Source organism: Saimiri boliviensis, chromosome 12 (assembly GCF_048565385.1).
Source record: "Saimiri boliviensis isolate mSaiBol1 chromosome 12, mSaiBol1.pri, whole genome shotgun sequence".
Taxonomy (NCBI): Eukaryota; Metazoa; Chordata; class Mammalia; order Primates; family Cebidae; genus Saimiri; species Saimiri boliviensis.
In genome coordinates, this window is record NC_133460.1 from 61,583,913 (window position 1) to 61,600,331 (window position 16,419).

General features: G+C 38.1%; 1 protein-coding gene across 4 annotated transcripts in view; it reads left to right on the forward strand.

The window, feature by feature from the left end:
• NRG3 (neuregulin 3) overlaps positions 1-16,419 on the forward strand; it is a 1,114,305-nt gene that overhangs the window by 1,081,001 nt on the left and 16,885 nt on the right. For all 4 annotated transcript variants that reach the window (XM_074382491.1, XM_074382493.1, XM_074382492.1 and 1 more), the window contains exon 7: positions 12,744-12,871. In XM_074382491.1, coding sequence (XP_074238592.1) covers positions 12,744-12,871 — 128 coding nt within the window. The remainder of the gene's footprint in view (positions 1-12,743; positions 12,872-16,419) is intronic.

Genomic DNA, 16,419 nt, shown 5'->3' on the forward strand with positions numbered 1-16,419 from the left:
TCATGATGACCAAAAATGAGAAAGCCACTGCTTTCAAGAAGTTTACTGATTACTGCGGATAATCAGTGTAAATCAAATAATCTCACAAATGTGGAATGCCATCTGTCTCAAGGCCTACAGCCAATAATGAACGGTGCTATCAGAGCTTATAGCAGCCAGGCTGGGGAGTTAATATCCTAACAGGAATAGCTCGGAGCTCTCTAAGAAGATGGAGGAACACATGCACAGTCCCTCTGGTGAAGTGGTAACTTGTTGGGGAGGAGGTGGGCAGGCGGTTCCTCCTGTGACTAGTGTCTGAAGAGAGTCTCTTGTCGTACTATTTTGCTTTAAATGAAATGTGTGAAGATTGCGATTGTTAGAGTCCTTGCTGCTCTGGTGTCCATGCAAAAATTCTCAAAATAGCAATAGCGGTCAAGTTGTTTTTGACTACCTGCATTAGAAATTCCAGTGAAATCACTTTTGAAAACATATTGTAAACATCAATTTCCCCATACTTAGGCTCGTAAGTCAGAGTGGCAATAAAGAAATTTTTGTCACAGACATATTTAACCAGAGCAATGCAGAAAGATATTAAAACTTTGTAAAAAATATCCTCCTCCTGCCTTTATTGCCTAGGGTTTCAGACCAAGTGATTATCAGCTCTATCAACATTACTTTCCAAAACTGACCCTGCTTTCATTTAACCTTCTGACTCCTGCTGTGTGCATGTGGCAGACCTGGAAACAATGCTGTTACTCTAATGCCAACATGTGCCTGCTTCATTTGACTGGCCTATTGATTTTGGGGCACCACTTGCAATGTGCTAGGAGCAAAGCAATTGATGGGCGGGAAAGAGGAGATGCCTTCAGCACCTGGGAGCATTTGCACTAGCTGGCACTTTCCTGGAGGCCAGTTGAATGAATGCTTCCCCAGGAAATAACGGTCTTAACCAGGATCTATAAAGGAGTCCAAAAAAAAAAAAAACACACACACACAACAACTTGGTCTCATGCTGAGAGCATCAGTGAATGAACTGGTACAACCCTTTATTCACTGCTCACATGATTTTTTAAATATGTTATCCCAAATGAGCTCTTAACCAGGTGCACACAATAAAGTAAAGATCTGTGTCAAGGAAAGAACATAGAATCAACTGCCAGGAGAGGCTAATAGAGAGGTCCAGACAGGCAGCTAATCGGAGCACTTAAATTACACTGAAGATACAATCTTAAGAATAAATTTGTCTGGACCTTAGCTTGTCTCAGAGATATAACTGCATACATTTGGATGGAACCAAAATAAATATTTTTGGGCTGGGCACTGTGGCTCACATTTATCATCTCAGCACTTTGGGAGGACAAGGCAGATGTATCAGTTGAGGTCAAGAGTTTGAGATCAGCCTGAGCAACATGGTGAAACCCTGACTCTACCTAAAATCCAAAAATTAGCAGGGTATGGTGGTGGGTCCCTGTAATCCCGGCTACTCAGAAGGTTGAGGCATGAGAATTGCTTGAACCTGGAGGCAGAGGTTGCAGTGAGTTGAGATCAAAGCATTGCACTCCAGCTTGGGCAACAGAGTGAGACTCTGTTCCTAATGTGTGTGTGTGTGTGTGTGTGTGTGTGTGTGTGTGTGTGTGTATTTTTAAATATATATATATAATATATATATATATATCAGCATAGAGCATAGAATGTCCAAAAGCTATGATCATAGTCAGTCAAGCTAACCTTCCAGAAGGGCTGGTATAGGTGAACTGTTCTGCTGAGGGCGGTATGCACCTTGAGGACCTATACCTGAGCTACTCAGGCAATTAAGGGGAAACCGAATTCTGCCTCTTTTTTTAAATTTCAATGTGTATTTTTAAACATTTATTTTATTTTTTATGTAGATCTTATATTTTAGAATAGCTTTCAATTTACAGAAAAGTTGAGAGGATACCTCAGCAAGTTTCTATACTCTTTATTCAGTTTCCCCTATTATTAACCTTGTGCATTCGTAGGGCACAATTTCAAAATTAACAAACTAATATGAATGTATTACTATCTATAAAATTCCACATTTTAATGTTCTCACAATTGCTATAGTTTAATCTGATTTTCTGAGTGTTTATCTGGTTGCCGCTTCTATTCTAATCCCATCCAGGTACCACATTACACCTAATGGCCATGTCTTCTTAGGTTCCCCTTAACTGTGAGTTTGTCAGATTTTTGCTTTATATAATGACCTTGAAAGTTTTGATTAGTACTGGCAAAGAATTTTGTAGGATGCCCTTCTACTGGAATATGATTCTTTTCTTAAGATTACATGGGGGTTACTGATTTTCTGTAGAAATTTAAAAATTTTTAAATATATATGTATATATAATTATATTATGTCATATATTTTTATTGTGTCATATCAAGGATACACACTATCAGTATGATTTATCATCTGTCTGAGGTAGTATTTGCCAAGTTTCTCCACTGTAAAGTTACCCTTTTCTTCTCTGCTTTTGCATAGAAAACTCTTTGGAAGGAAGTGACTTGCATAGCCCACACATAAGGAGTGAGGAGCTAGGGTCTTCTTTCCTTATGGTTAAATATCTGCACAAGTTATTTGGGGTGCTACCACCAAGATTTGCTTCTTCTCTCCTATTTACTTATTTATTCCATCATATATTTATATCAGTTTAGACTCATGGGTACTATTTTATACTTTGATTTGTAATCCAAGTAGTTAAATGCTATGTTACATTGTCGTCAGAGTTTTCTGGCTTTAGCCATTGATACGTCTTTCAGCTGGCTCATGTCATTTTGACATTATCCGTCAACTCAGTGTGGGTTTTCGGGGTTTTTTGTTGAAAAACTCCTAGCTTATGTTGTATATTTTCTGCCCCGGTTCTAGAATCAGTGATTTCTCCATGCAAATAACTAGTTTCTTTCTTTGTAGAATATCATTGGGGACCAAGATTTGGAAGCTAGGTGTGTATGTTATTGTTGGTACTGGGAAGTCTTTGCTTGGCCTTCTCAGTAGACAGATAATAATTATATATATATATATATATATATATATATATATATATAATGTGCATATGTGTATATATATGATATTAAATATATCTACTTAAGATATATTTAAATAATAGATATATTAAAAGGTATATTTATATATTAAAAGTTATATATAGACTAACACACATATGTCAATTTTTCTATGTAAGCGTCTGTATCTATATTCTGCTAAACATATGTCTACATTGATGTCCAACCCCAACTCTAATCCATAACTACATAAATAATTCTACCATCCTCTCATTGCTTATTCATAAATTTCCACTCCAACAGTGAAAAATATCCTTCCTACTGTCCATTATTCATTTACTTAGTTTTTCAGTGACAGAATACACATACAGCATTCTCACAATGGTTACACCCTACCTTTGCGCTGTACAACTTTTTTTTTTTTTTAATTAATTTATTTACTTTAGGTGCATACTATACCTGGCATTTCTCCCCATGTTATCCCTCCCCATCCTCCCCTCCCTTCCCATCCCCTGCTGTCTCTCCCTACCCCCCTCAACTGCCCCCAGTGTGTGATGCTCCTCTCCCCGAGTCCACATGTTCTCGTTGTTCAACACCCACCTATGAGTGAGAACATACGGTGTTTGGGTTTCTGTTCTTATATTAGTTTGCTGAGAATGATGGTTTCCAGATTCATCCAAGTCCCTACAAAGGACACAAACTTGTTTTTTATGGCTGCGTAGTATTCCATGGTGTACATGTACCACATTTTCTTTGTCCAATCTATCATTTATGGGTGTTTGGGTTGATTCTATTGAAGTCTAGTATTTCTTTTTTTTTTTGAGACAGTTTCCAGTTGACACTCAGAAACAGGTTATTCAGTTTCCAAGTGGTTATGCGGGTTTCTGTGTGTTTCTTGATCCTGAGTCCTATTCTGACTGCGCTGTGGTCTGATAGACTGTTTGTTATGATTTCTGTTTTTTGCGTTTGCTGAGGGGTGATTTGCTTCCAATGATATGGTCAATTTTAGAGTATGTGCAATTCGGTGCTGAGAAAAATGTATATTCTGTGGATTTGGGGTGGAGTGTTCTATATATGTGTATTAGGTCCACTTGGTCCAGCTCTGCATTCAAGTCCTGGATATCCTTGTTAATTTTCTGCTCATTTATCTAATATTGACAGTGGAGTGTTGAAGTCTCCCACTATTATTGTGTGGGAGTCTAAATCTTGTTTTAGGTCATTAAGAACTTGCTTCATGTATCTGGGTGCTCCTGTGTTGGGGACATATGTATTTAGGGTACTTTTTTTTTTTTTTTTTTTTTTGAGACGGAGTTTCGCTCTTGTTACCCAGGCTGTTGTGCAATGGCACGATCTCAGCTCACCGCAACCACCGCCTCCTGGGTTCAGGCAATTCTCCTGCCTCAGCCTCCTGAGTAGCTGGGATTACAGGCACCCACCACCATGCCCAGCTAATTTTTTGTATTTTTAGTAGAGACGGGGTTTCACCATGTTGACCAGGATGGTCTCGATCTCTTGACCTTGTGATCCACCCGCCTCAGCCTCCCAAAGTGCTGGGATTACAGGCTTGAGCCACCGAGCCCGGCCGTATTTAGGGTACTTAACTCTTCCTGTTGGATTGATTCTTCGACCATAATGTAGTGTCCTTCTTTGTCTCTTTTGATCTTTGTTGAAGTCCATTTTATCAGAGACTAGGATTACAACCCCTGCTTTTTTTTGTTATCCATTTGCTTCGTAAATCTTCTTCTATCCCTTTATTGTGAGTCTATGTGTGTCTTTGTATGTGAGATGTGTTTCCTGAATACAGCACACCAATGGGTTCTGACTTTTTATCCAGTTTGCCAGTCTGTGTCTTTTGATTGGAGCATTTAGTCCATTTACTTTCAATGTTAATATTGCTACATGTGATTTGATTCTGCCATTTTGTTACTGACTGGTTTTCTTTCCCATTAGTTGCCTCATTTTCTTCATTGCATTTTTGGTCTTTGCCAACTGGTTTGCTTTTGCAGTGACTGGTACTTGTTCCTTTCCATGCTTAGTGTTTCTCTCAGGAGCTCTCGTAGGGCAGGTCTGGTGGTGACAAAATCTCTCAATAATTCCTTGTCCATAAAGGATTTTATTTCTCCTTCACTTACAAAGCTTAGTTTGGCTGGATATGAGATTCTGGGTTGAAAGTTCTTTTCTTTAAGGATGTTGAATATTGGCCGCCACTCTCTTCTGGCTTGTAGGGTTTCTGCAGAGAGATCTGCTGTGAATCTGATGGGCTTCCCTCTGTGGGTGACCTGGCCTTTCTCTCTGGCTGCCCTTGGCATTTTTTCCTTCATTTCAACCCTGGTGAATCTGATGATTATGTGCCTTGGGGTTGCTCTTCTTGAGGAATATCTTTGGGGAGTTCTCTGTATTTCTAGAATTTGAAATTTGGACTGCCTTGCCAGACTTGGGAAGTTCTCCTGGATAATATCCTGGAACATGTTTTCCAGCTTGGATTCATTCTCCCCGTCATAATCAGGTATACCGATCAAGCGTAGATTAGGTCTTTTCACATAATCCCATATTACTTGGAGGCTTTGTTCATTTCTTTTCACTCTTTTTTCTCTTGTCTTGCCTTCTCTTTTTATTTCATTGAGTTGATCTTCAATCTCTGATATCCTTTCTTCTCCTTGATCGATCTGGCTATTAGAACTTGTGTTTACTTCACGTAGTTCTTGTGCTGTGTTTTTCCACTCCAGCAAGTCGTCTATGTTCTTCTCTATGCTGGTTATTCCAATTAGCATTTTGTCTAACTTTTTTGCAAGGTTTTTCATTGCTTTGCTTTGAGTTTGAACATGTTCCTTTAGCTCAGAAATGTTTCTCACTAGCCACCTTCTGAAGCCTTTTTCTGTCAATTCGTTGCACTCCTTGGTTAAGTTGTGATTCTGTGCTGTTGAGGAGTTGTGATGCCTTGAAGGAGAAGAGGTGTTCTGGTCTTTGATGATGGTTTCATCTTTTTTATGCTGTTTTTTTCCCATCTTTGTGGATTTACCTGGCTGTAGTGTCAGGGAGCTGCTTGATGAGGTTGCTTGTCTGCCCAGGAAGGCCAGGTTTCTGTAGTTCTCTAACATCACATTCCTATATAAATTCCGCTGTGCAGGGTCCAGGCATTGCCACTCCTCCAGAGAGAATTCTATGGCCATATCCCTAAATGTCAATGGTTCCATTTCTAGGCTTCTAGGGGGTCATGGCGTCGTAGCTGTAGATCTCCAATACCTGCAGGTCACAGGGCCACACAAGCCAGGTGTCTAGGCGAACAAGACACAGAGCAGTGGAAACGAGACCCGGAGCTGCCACTCTGCGCTGTACAACTTTAAGAGCTAGGCAGTGCATTCGGGAGATACTTTTTCCTTTAGTCTGCTAAACTCTTTGACCTTCACAAGTGTTTCTTCACTTTTTTCCTCTCTGTGTGAGGCAGAGAGGCTACAGGGAGCTATAGTTGGGGAAATACCCTTATTTCTGGTGGGATAAGTCTCTGGTAAAGTGTTTTTACTACAAGAGTGGGCAATTGTTATTGAGAAGGCTCTGAGTGCATTTCAAAATGGTTACTTTTCCCGTTCCACTGGCAGAGGCATTAGATGATTTTTTCGTTGTTGTTGGGGTTCTTTGCTGTGAGAACGTGGCATGGTTCCTAGAGGTCAAACCCAAGGAAGTATGGGCATTCTACCTAAGACTACACACCCCAACTCTAGTTCTAGTACCCATACCAATTCCAGAAACTTGTCCAGATTACTTCTTAAACATTCCTACTACTTACGTTCCATAAATTTCTGGAACCGTAAATTACGGTTCCAACGGAGCGGACTCAGTTGCGGAAAAGCCGATCTTAGCCATTATTCTCTGAATTCGTCTGTTTCTCCAGGTTTAAGGTGGCAGTTTGCCCTGCAACCTCAATTATCCAATGAATGTATGAAGAAATTTTCTGTTCGTTCGTTTATTTCTCTTATTGCAAGGCCAGGAATCGTGACTTCCAAGCTTTTTACTTGTCAAAACTGAAACCAGAAGCTGTCTGAATCCATTTTGAACCAACATGTATGGAATATCAGCTGGAAGGTTGGTCGAATTATTAGGCTTTTATCGTGCTTCCGTAAGTTTCAAGCAACCTCTGTATAAGATACCAGCAATTTAAACTTGAGTTTCAAGTACAATATAGTCACTTAAACAAAATGCAAGGATAAGAAAAAAAAGTCCTAAAATAGTAAATTTTGGAAACACGTTTATATTTATAGACCAAAACAGTACAAATAAAAACAACTGTTTAATATAGCAATAATTCAAACATTTGAAATAAAAGACTTAGGAAATATCTATCATGAACACTATGAATAAGCTGACAGGTTAAGGGGTTGATTTATTTATGACTGTTACCCAGAATTTTGGGCAAGTCCCTCCATCTCTCCAATTCAAAACAGAGACTGTAAACTAATGGTGCAAAAGATGAATTAGGCTTTTTGAAAACAAAGAAAGGAAAGAAGAAAGGAAGGAAGGAAGGGGAAGGAAGGAAGGAAGGAAGAAGGGAGGGAGGGAGGGAATTTCTGACTTTTAATGATTTGGCAGTTTCTTTAGAAAATCTGCATGTTCCAGAAACAGTTGGCCGATATTGTTTCCTGGCAGCGTGTATTAGTCTGTTTTTATGCTGCTGATAAAGACATACCTGAGACTGGGTGATTTATGAAGAAAAAGAGGTTTAATGGGCTCACAGTTCCACATGGCTGAAGAGGCCTCATAATCATGGTGGAAGGCCTAAGGCACATCTTACATGGCAGCAGGCAAGACAGAAGCGAGAGCGAAGTGAAAGAGGTTTCCCCTTATAAAACCATCAGATCTCATGAGAGTTATTCACTACCATGTGAAGAGTATGGGGGAACCGCATAAGTGATTCATTTATCTTCCACCAGGTCCCTCCCACAACACGTGGGAGTTATGGCAGCTGTAGTTCAAGATGCGATTGGGTGGGGATACAGCCAAACCATATCATAGCTCTCTGCTGAATGTACTTGCTTTCTTCAATTTGCCATGCATTTGCCCAGAGCATCTCACTTGTTTCTGTAGCTGGGCTTTCTAGGCACCTAAGTTTTTCTTGTAAAGCAATTTGTTAGATAAAAAAAAAAGGATAACAAACCCTCATATGTAATATGAGTTATATAGAACTTGAAAGTCAGAGAGACGTTCAGGATGTTGTTACATGTCCATTCATTTCTTTAGTAAACATGTCCATTCGTCTGACTTTTTCCATGGATACTTTGCAATACATGATTAATCAATAATGAAGCACACGTAGAGTATTTCCATTATTTACTGGATCTTTGTTATTTGAGGTTCTTGAAAGCAATGACTTTTTTCCAAATTATCTCTGTATCTTCTCTGGTTCTCTGTCATTTTACTCCATTTTGCAAAAAGACTGACCAGTCTTTATAGGTCCATTGTGAAAAATTTGGATTCTGCTTCCAAATTTTTTTCAAGACACGGTCATTACTGCCACTATGTGGCTTATTTTGGAAGTTTTTGAAAAGAAAACATTTAATTGGAGCTTTTGAACTTGAAGCTGCAAAACCTTGATATTTTCCCTAGTCTCCATAGCTTATAGTCATGGATATACTTTTTACCAAGCATAGCACCTAATTAGATAGTTTATAATTTATTTTAATTTTAAAAATCTGCCTCCTAAGTAGTTGCATGAGAAACCCACACATGCAAATGCACACAGAAAAATATAGATATATGTACATATTAAATCTGTATATGTATATATATATGTATGTGTATATATATATATATATATATACAGGCTAATTATATGTACATAAACACAAATATAATCACAATCTATATCTATTAATTTCATTTTTCTTATTTACACAAATGGATTTATATGTATATGTTTTTGCACCTTCTTTTCATTCTTTTTAATGGCTGTGTAGTATTCATTTGTGGACATTTCTGTTGTTTCCAAGCTTTTTCACTTTTTTTGCTTATTTCCATTTCGTTATTGAAAATTGTACTGGTAATATACCCTGGAAATTATTATTTTGGACTTTTGCAATGATGGAAATTTTCATGTTGAAAATTCTAAAAGTAATATTTTGGATCAAAGAGTATGTATATTTAAAATTTTGAAACATATTGTCAATTTGCTCTTCAAGTTAGTGCCAAGGCTACTTTTCCAGGACCTATTCCTTTTCCAGATATTCTTGAAATTTAAATTTCTCTATTTTTTTTTTTAAAGGCAGAATCTCGCTAGGTTGCCCAGCCTGGAGTGCAGTAGCTAATCACTGAGCACACTACAGTCTCAAGCTCCTGGGTTCAAATGACCCTCCCACCTGCACCTCCCAAGTAGCTGAGACTACAGCTGTGCATCCACTGCACTTAGCTTAATTTTCTCTATTCTGATTACCACCTCTTTATAATGAGTGCAGTTGCACTCTTTGCCATTTGCATATTGCCTGTCTTTATTTTTCTGTGAAATCCTTGTTTATCTGTTGCCTTTCATTTTTTTCCAGTTGATTCCTGCCTTTATATGTTAAGAATAGTCTTTAACATATGAATAGCCTATGTTTCCCCAGGCTTTTACTTATATTTTGATTTGCTAATAATCATTTTTATTACTTATTTAAATAAGTAGTACATCAAATTTTACCTTTTTTTTCTTTATGATCTCTAGGTATTTTGTCCTGGTAACAAATGCCTTTCTCCCATTTTCCATGTAGCTTTATAAAGGTTTTTAAATGCATTTCCATTAACCAAACAATTCATTCATATCTTCTTGTGTTAGTCTGTTTGTATTGTTATAAAGCAATACCTGAAGCTGGGTAAATTATAAAGAGGTTTATTTGGCTCACACTTCTGCAGGTTGTACAAGAAGCATGGTGCCAACATCTGATTCTGTTGAGAACTTCAAGAGGCTTCTGCTCATGGCAGAAGGGAAAGGGGAGCAGGTGTCACATGGTGAGAGAGAAAAGAGAGAAAGAGGGAAGGGTGCCATGCTCTTTTAAATAACTAGTTCTTCTGGGAATTAATAGAATGAGAACTCACTCATTACTACAGGGAGGACATAAACCATTCATGAAGAATCAACCCCCATGACCCAAGCACCCCCCATCAGGCCTCATCTCCAACACTGGGGATCACATTTCAACACGAGATTTGAAGGGGACAAATATACAAACTATATCACTTCTCTTTATCAAAATCTAAAAATATAAATTAAACTAAAATTACACTTTACTGTTATCCATGTTATGTTCCTTGCCACACAGATTCTTTTAGTTTATGAAATATTTTTTGTACTCTTGTTTTTAATTTGTATGTAATTAAGTTAGGACAATGTTAATGCTTTATAATTTTCGTGACTAGCTGAGAAAGCCTTTATTTTCTTTTTTTAAGATGGAGTCTTGCTTTGTTGCCCAGGTTGGAGTGCAGTGGCATGATCTCTGCTCACTGCAATCTCCACCTCTTGGGTTCAAGTGATTCTCCTTCCTCTACCTCCTGAGTAGCTGAGATCATAGGCACCTGCCACCACGCCCAGCTAATTTTTGTATTTTTAGTGGAGATGGAGTTTTACCATGTTGGCCAGTCTGGTCTCGAACTCTTGACTTCAGGTGATATGCCCACTTCAGCTTCCCAAAATGCTGGGATTGCAGGTGTTAGCCACTGTGCCTGGCCTGAGAAAGCCTTTCATATTGAAGCTATGTTAGGTAGACAAAAATCTATGAATATTTATCACTTGGTAGATTGCTCATTCTATGAATATGAAATATCCATGTTTGTTTCTTTTTAAATGCATTTTATATGTAATTATATTTTATAGAAATTATTATTGTTAAAAGCTTATTCCCTTATATTTTGCAGGGTATATCTTTCCCCATTCTATCGACTTTTTTTCTGTGTTGTTTTTAAAATAACTCTTTCAGAATATAGATGACTAGACATTTAAAATCAGTGAGTCTGTCTTTTAATAGTTAAATCTAACCATCCACAGTTATCATCACTGATAGTTTCACACTTAAATTCCTATTTATTTCTGATTTACCATGCTGTCTTGTTACAGCACCCTTATTCATTTTTGTTGAATATTATTTTAATTTTGTCATGTTTTCTATATTATATAATTTTTATATTCTAATGCTGTCTAATTTTTAATACTTAAATATATACATTTTGTTCATCAGTGTCTAAAATGAATGAGCATGCACATATCACATTGTCTTTATCTCAACAATCCTAGCTAGGATTTTTTGTTTCATAAATGGTTATGCTTCTCTCTTTTTGTATTCTTTTTCTTATCAGTATCTTCCAGCCATGTTGAAATTATTTGGACTTTACTTTCAAGTATTAATTTTAAAGCTGACATTTTAAGAAAGACGTTACAATAAAACATCTCCCACACGTTCCTCCTGGATTTGCTTTTCTTCTGGTTATAACTCTCTCTTTATTCAGGTCTTACTTTATAAGTCATCTTTAGAATCTATGTAAATAAATGACTCCAAGCAGCCACTACCAATTGTTTAGAAATGGGACTTAGGGTGGAATTTATCTTGAGTTCCTTATAGTTCAGAGATGATATTTCTAAAAGGCTAGAAAACATCTTAAAGTATCATCTTCATGATTGCACCTACCTTGTTTTTTTTACCTGGATCAAATGCATTAAGTATTGTTTGTGAATTTTTTTCAGTAGCCCTATAAGAGAGTTTTTATTATCCCACCATATAGATATGAGATTCAAAAAGGTTGATTAACTTGATTTTTTTCATCAATGCTTCCAATACTGGCTTTGCTTTTGAAATGAAAAAAAAAAAAAATCACGGTATACTGAGTGAGTTTTAGAGTTTTACAGTTACTCAGGATAACACTTAAAATCTGTAGCTTGACACATCGGGTACTGAATATCCAGATTCCCAATTCTCTTTTATTTTGATTTGCACCCTTAAAATTCTATCTCTAGAGAGTCTTCACCTGGAGTTTCTAAAGGAGAAATCTTCTAACCCCTGCTACTTGTTCCAGTGCCCAATGTCCAGGGAGTGTTAAAGTTGACAACTTACTGGCTCTTGAGATGCCATGTGATATTTCTTTTGGGATAAAGTTTTTCTGAAGTTGTCATCTATATAAGCTTTCTTTAGGCTTCTATGCCTTATGAGTTATTGTAGTCTAGTCAAAGGTAAAACTGAGAGTTCTGAGCTATAAGGAGTGTAATGCTCACAAATTTCTCTCATTAGATATGGTAATTACCTGGTAACAAGCTGAAAGAGAAAAACAGTGAAGTGTGGTGGCCAGATATTCTGAACCAATGTCTTTCATAATTCTCAGAATGTTATGAAATTCATTAAGTATTTACTGAATCTTTATTATTAGTAACCCAGCTACTAATTCAGTTTTTTCAGTAAGATGTACATCAACTAAAACATACTTGTAAGTGCCTTTCAGCTGCCAGGCACAGTGTGCCATGGATGTACATTAAAATGAGATAGCAGACTTGGGATTCTCACATGAAGAACCCTCTTCATTGGATCCCGTACAGTCATAGAATCTTGGGGCAGGGGAGGTGAATACTCTATGTGTTGGAAAGAGGACACAAATTATGTCTCATCTCCTGTTCTCCTGATCAGGTGACCAGAGAAAATTGTCATTCCAGTAACGTCTTAATGCCTAGCTATAATGTTAAAGGCCCTCCTTCCATCACTTATCCTTCATCTCAACTCTGTGCATGTGATTTCTCACAGTATTCAAAGGTGGAAAGGCATCCTGTGACTGCATTGGAGAAAATGATGGAGTCAAGTTTTGTCGGCTCCCAGACATTCCCTGAGGTTTCTTCTCCTGATAGAGGACGCCAGTCTGTCAAACACCACAGGTACAAGTAGCTCATCATGGTGGGAGTGGGCATGTTCACACTGTGGGTATGCTGGATGGCACATGCCAAGGACTGGTAGCATGACTTAGGAGAGACAACTGTTGTCACTTCTGTAGTTTTCCATGGAGTAGATGCTCAAACAGCTCACATCAGGTAAGTCAAAGATACCAGTTTCCGCAGCAGACAGCATTGCCCCAGTAAGAAACCTGATGGAACTATTAATAATACCCATCAAAGCTACAGACACATGCCCGTTTTTAAAAAAATGGATTCTGAAAAAAACTATTTTAAAAAAGATTTTACCAAGCCTGCCTTTTCTGGTCTGCGGTTAATGGGTAATTCATTATTATGCAGCCTAATGTGACAGACTTCAGGTTTTCCAACATGGTTCTCACAAAATAAAATTTTCCATGGGGAAGAAGCCTGGTGAGTCTTCTTCTTGGGTCTGTAAAATCTTCTGTTATCAATGGGGTGGCAGTTTCCTGCAAGCTCACCCCAGAAATTGGCTCTTTCAGAAAAAAAAGCCAAAAACATAGATATTTGACACATTTCGTAGCATTCTAAAGCTAAACTTGTCCTTCGGCATCTTGTAGTCCACACTTTTCTGTTTTATACGTGAGGATTCTGAAACTCCAAATATTAAAGGTATTTGCTCTAAACCAAATGATAAAGTTGATGGCTAATGCTAGATTTTGTTCAGATATAACTTGTCAGTCTTTATGGAAGTCATCCAGAGATTTAAGCTTCCTTTTCTTAGTGAGATATACAGTATTTTTCAATTTGAAAAAATTATGAAGAATTAAAAAATCTAAAAATGAAAAAGTAAATAATAACAGGTGTTTCTGGCAATGAAAGATGAATGTTGCCCCTTTGCTTTCACATACTGGGCAATAGTCTGCACAACACTGTGCCAGAAACATGCATGACGGAAGAAAACTACTTTCTCCCTCACCTCTCGATAAGTTACACAAAGAGGATTTTGTTGTTCCTGGCCACGTTTACGTTGAGATTTTTAGTCACTCTTCACACCAATCCTCAGCTCTTAATGGTAATTTTTATTCTTATTCTACATGAGTAGAGACTAAAACACTGACAGTTTGCCAATTTAAAAAAATGATATGAATGTATGATCAATTCAGGATTGAAATATGTTTGGTGCTTGGACAATTGCTTTAGTTACTCTTAGTACAAGTTTTGATTTATATCAATGTTGCATTTACAGAATATTTTCCTGTGAAAAGAGCATTTCATTTCACTGGTCCTAATGGAAGTTGTCTTAATTAGGAAAATAAGTCCAATATTACCAGTCTTTTATAAGACAGATATTTTCTCCCAAATGGTATTTTCTCCTGCTGATTATAACACATGTTAAAGTAGTATTCCATCTTGTGAAGTAATTAAGTAGAGTATCATTCTAGCATTATATTAACTATGTTGTCATAAATGTTTTAAAATATATATATATATATATATATTTAAACGTCAACTTTTAATATGTTTCAGCTGCAGTATTGCTACCCCCCAGTTCTCGTGTGCCTTATGCTCCCTCCTAAACTTTGCTTCCACCATGGTTTCTAGGAGTCACTCACAGATGATACGAGGATATCTTTAAGAGACCTTCCTTTTTGCTTGGATCAATGACACTGCATTATCTGTTGGCATACATTGTGTCCTGATAGATGGGCAAGGGTTGACTTACAAAATGCTTTTAGAACTTTGTAAATTAGGGTTTAATATATCATAGCTTTTGCTTTGTAAAACACGCAATAGACTTAAACGTTTTCATGATTGATAACCCAGGCACTGATTTATATATCCTGCAAACTGCTCCATAACTTCCCGAATGCCATTGAGTTAGAAGGCCTGAATAGCTGATTGATCAAGAAGCATAAAACTGTTTTTAAGACAGGTCACTAGTTCATACTGATAGACTTTGTTGTTGTGACAGTTTAGCAAGCTATGAATAATTAATTTCTTTTGTGCACTGCAAATATGACTCATTTGGATAACTCATGTATGAAGCAAAGCTATTAATTCAAAGCCATTATTTCTAATGTTAGTTCAAAAAAATTCCCATCTGTTTAGAAAATAAATCTATTATGGCATGTCATATTTATTGCAGTATATTTTGGCAATATAAGTCACTTATCTTTTTTTTTTTTACTTTTTATCTTTTTGAAGATAGAGTCTTGCTCTGTCATCCAGGCTGAAGTGGGGTAGCACAATCTTGGCTCACTGCAACCTCTGCCTCCTGAGTTCAAGCGATTCTCTTGCCTCAGCCTCCCGAATAGCTGGGACTATCGGTGCAACCCTGGCTACTTTTTGTATTTTTAGTAAAGACTGGGTTTCACCATGTTGGCCAGGCTGATCTTGAAGTCCTGACCTCAGGTGATCCTCCCACCTCAGCTTCCCAAAGTGCTGGGATTACAGGTGTGAGCCACCACGTCCTGCTATAAGTCACGTATAAAAGCATGTATGTAAGTTTTTTACAGTGAAATACTTCCAGGGTTTTCAGTGATAGAGAGGACCCTTTGAATTGCCAGCTGTGGCAGGGGAGCTAGAGGAACTCATTGTGCCAAGTACATACTGTGGGCCAGGCTCCATGCCCCACGCTTTGCATACCTTCTCTCTTTCAACCTCCACATCCCATAGCAAACCTAGGAAAATTCTTAAGTAGAATGCTGATATCTTCTTTTTGCCACTCGCTACTCACTGGGGCAGCTCGTTTCTACCTTTTGTTTTTCCACCTTGCCCTGTGCACCCAGAGGGCTGCAGGCTCCCATGTCCTCTGGTTTCTGTGGGTTCGGTATGAGGCACAGTCATGAGATAGACGGCAGGGAGGAGAGTGAGGTCATGGCACTTCTGTACCCTTCCTCCCTGCTTGGTTGCCACCCTCGTGTCCTTTTTCTGAGGGCATGGAGCCTGTGAGGTGGCCCCCTCCTTACAACCCACTTTCTCTCTCCATTCTGGGAACTGCTCCCTCTCTTGTCCCTTAAGTTAGAGAGATAAAAACAGCTTCCTGTAGTTAGTAGAACTGAGGCACAGCAGTCCCCTTTATTGCCTTTTTTCTCCTCAAACACAGATCACACTTTTGTATATAGCAAAATCTCTAACAATGAACCAAGTTAAAGTGCCATCTATTTCTCTCCAGGACTCTGACTGGTAGAAGTACCTCCATCAGCATCATGCTTATAGTTACCTGCAGACCCGAGACTTACACCCAGTTGCAGCTAACTCTAGCATCCGAACGTCCATGCCCCGCAGACCCCATTATTGCCATTGGATGGTAGATAAAAGTAGGAAGGAAAAGAGGCGAATTAGCTGTTAGAGAGCTCCTCAAACTGTGGGCTTAGTGATCTAACTAAACATCCCTTGTTAGGCATTTAGGGACATACCGTAGCAGAAGTAACATGATAAAGAATGAAGTGTATAGGGGCCGGGTGCAGTGGCTCATGCCTGTAATCCCAGCACTTTGGGAGGCCGAAGTGGGTGAATCACCTGAGGTCAGGAGTTCAAGACCAGCCTGGTTAATATGGTGCAACTCCGTC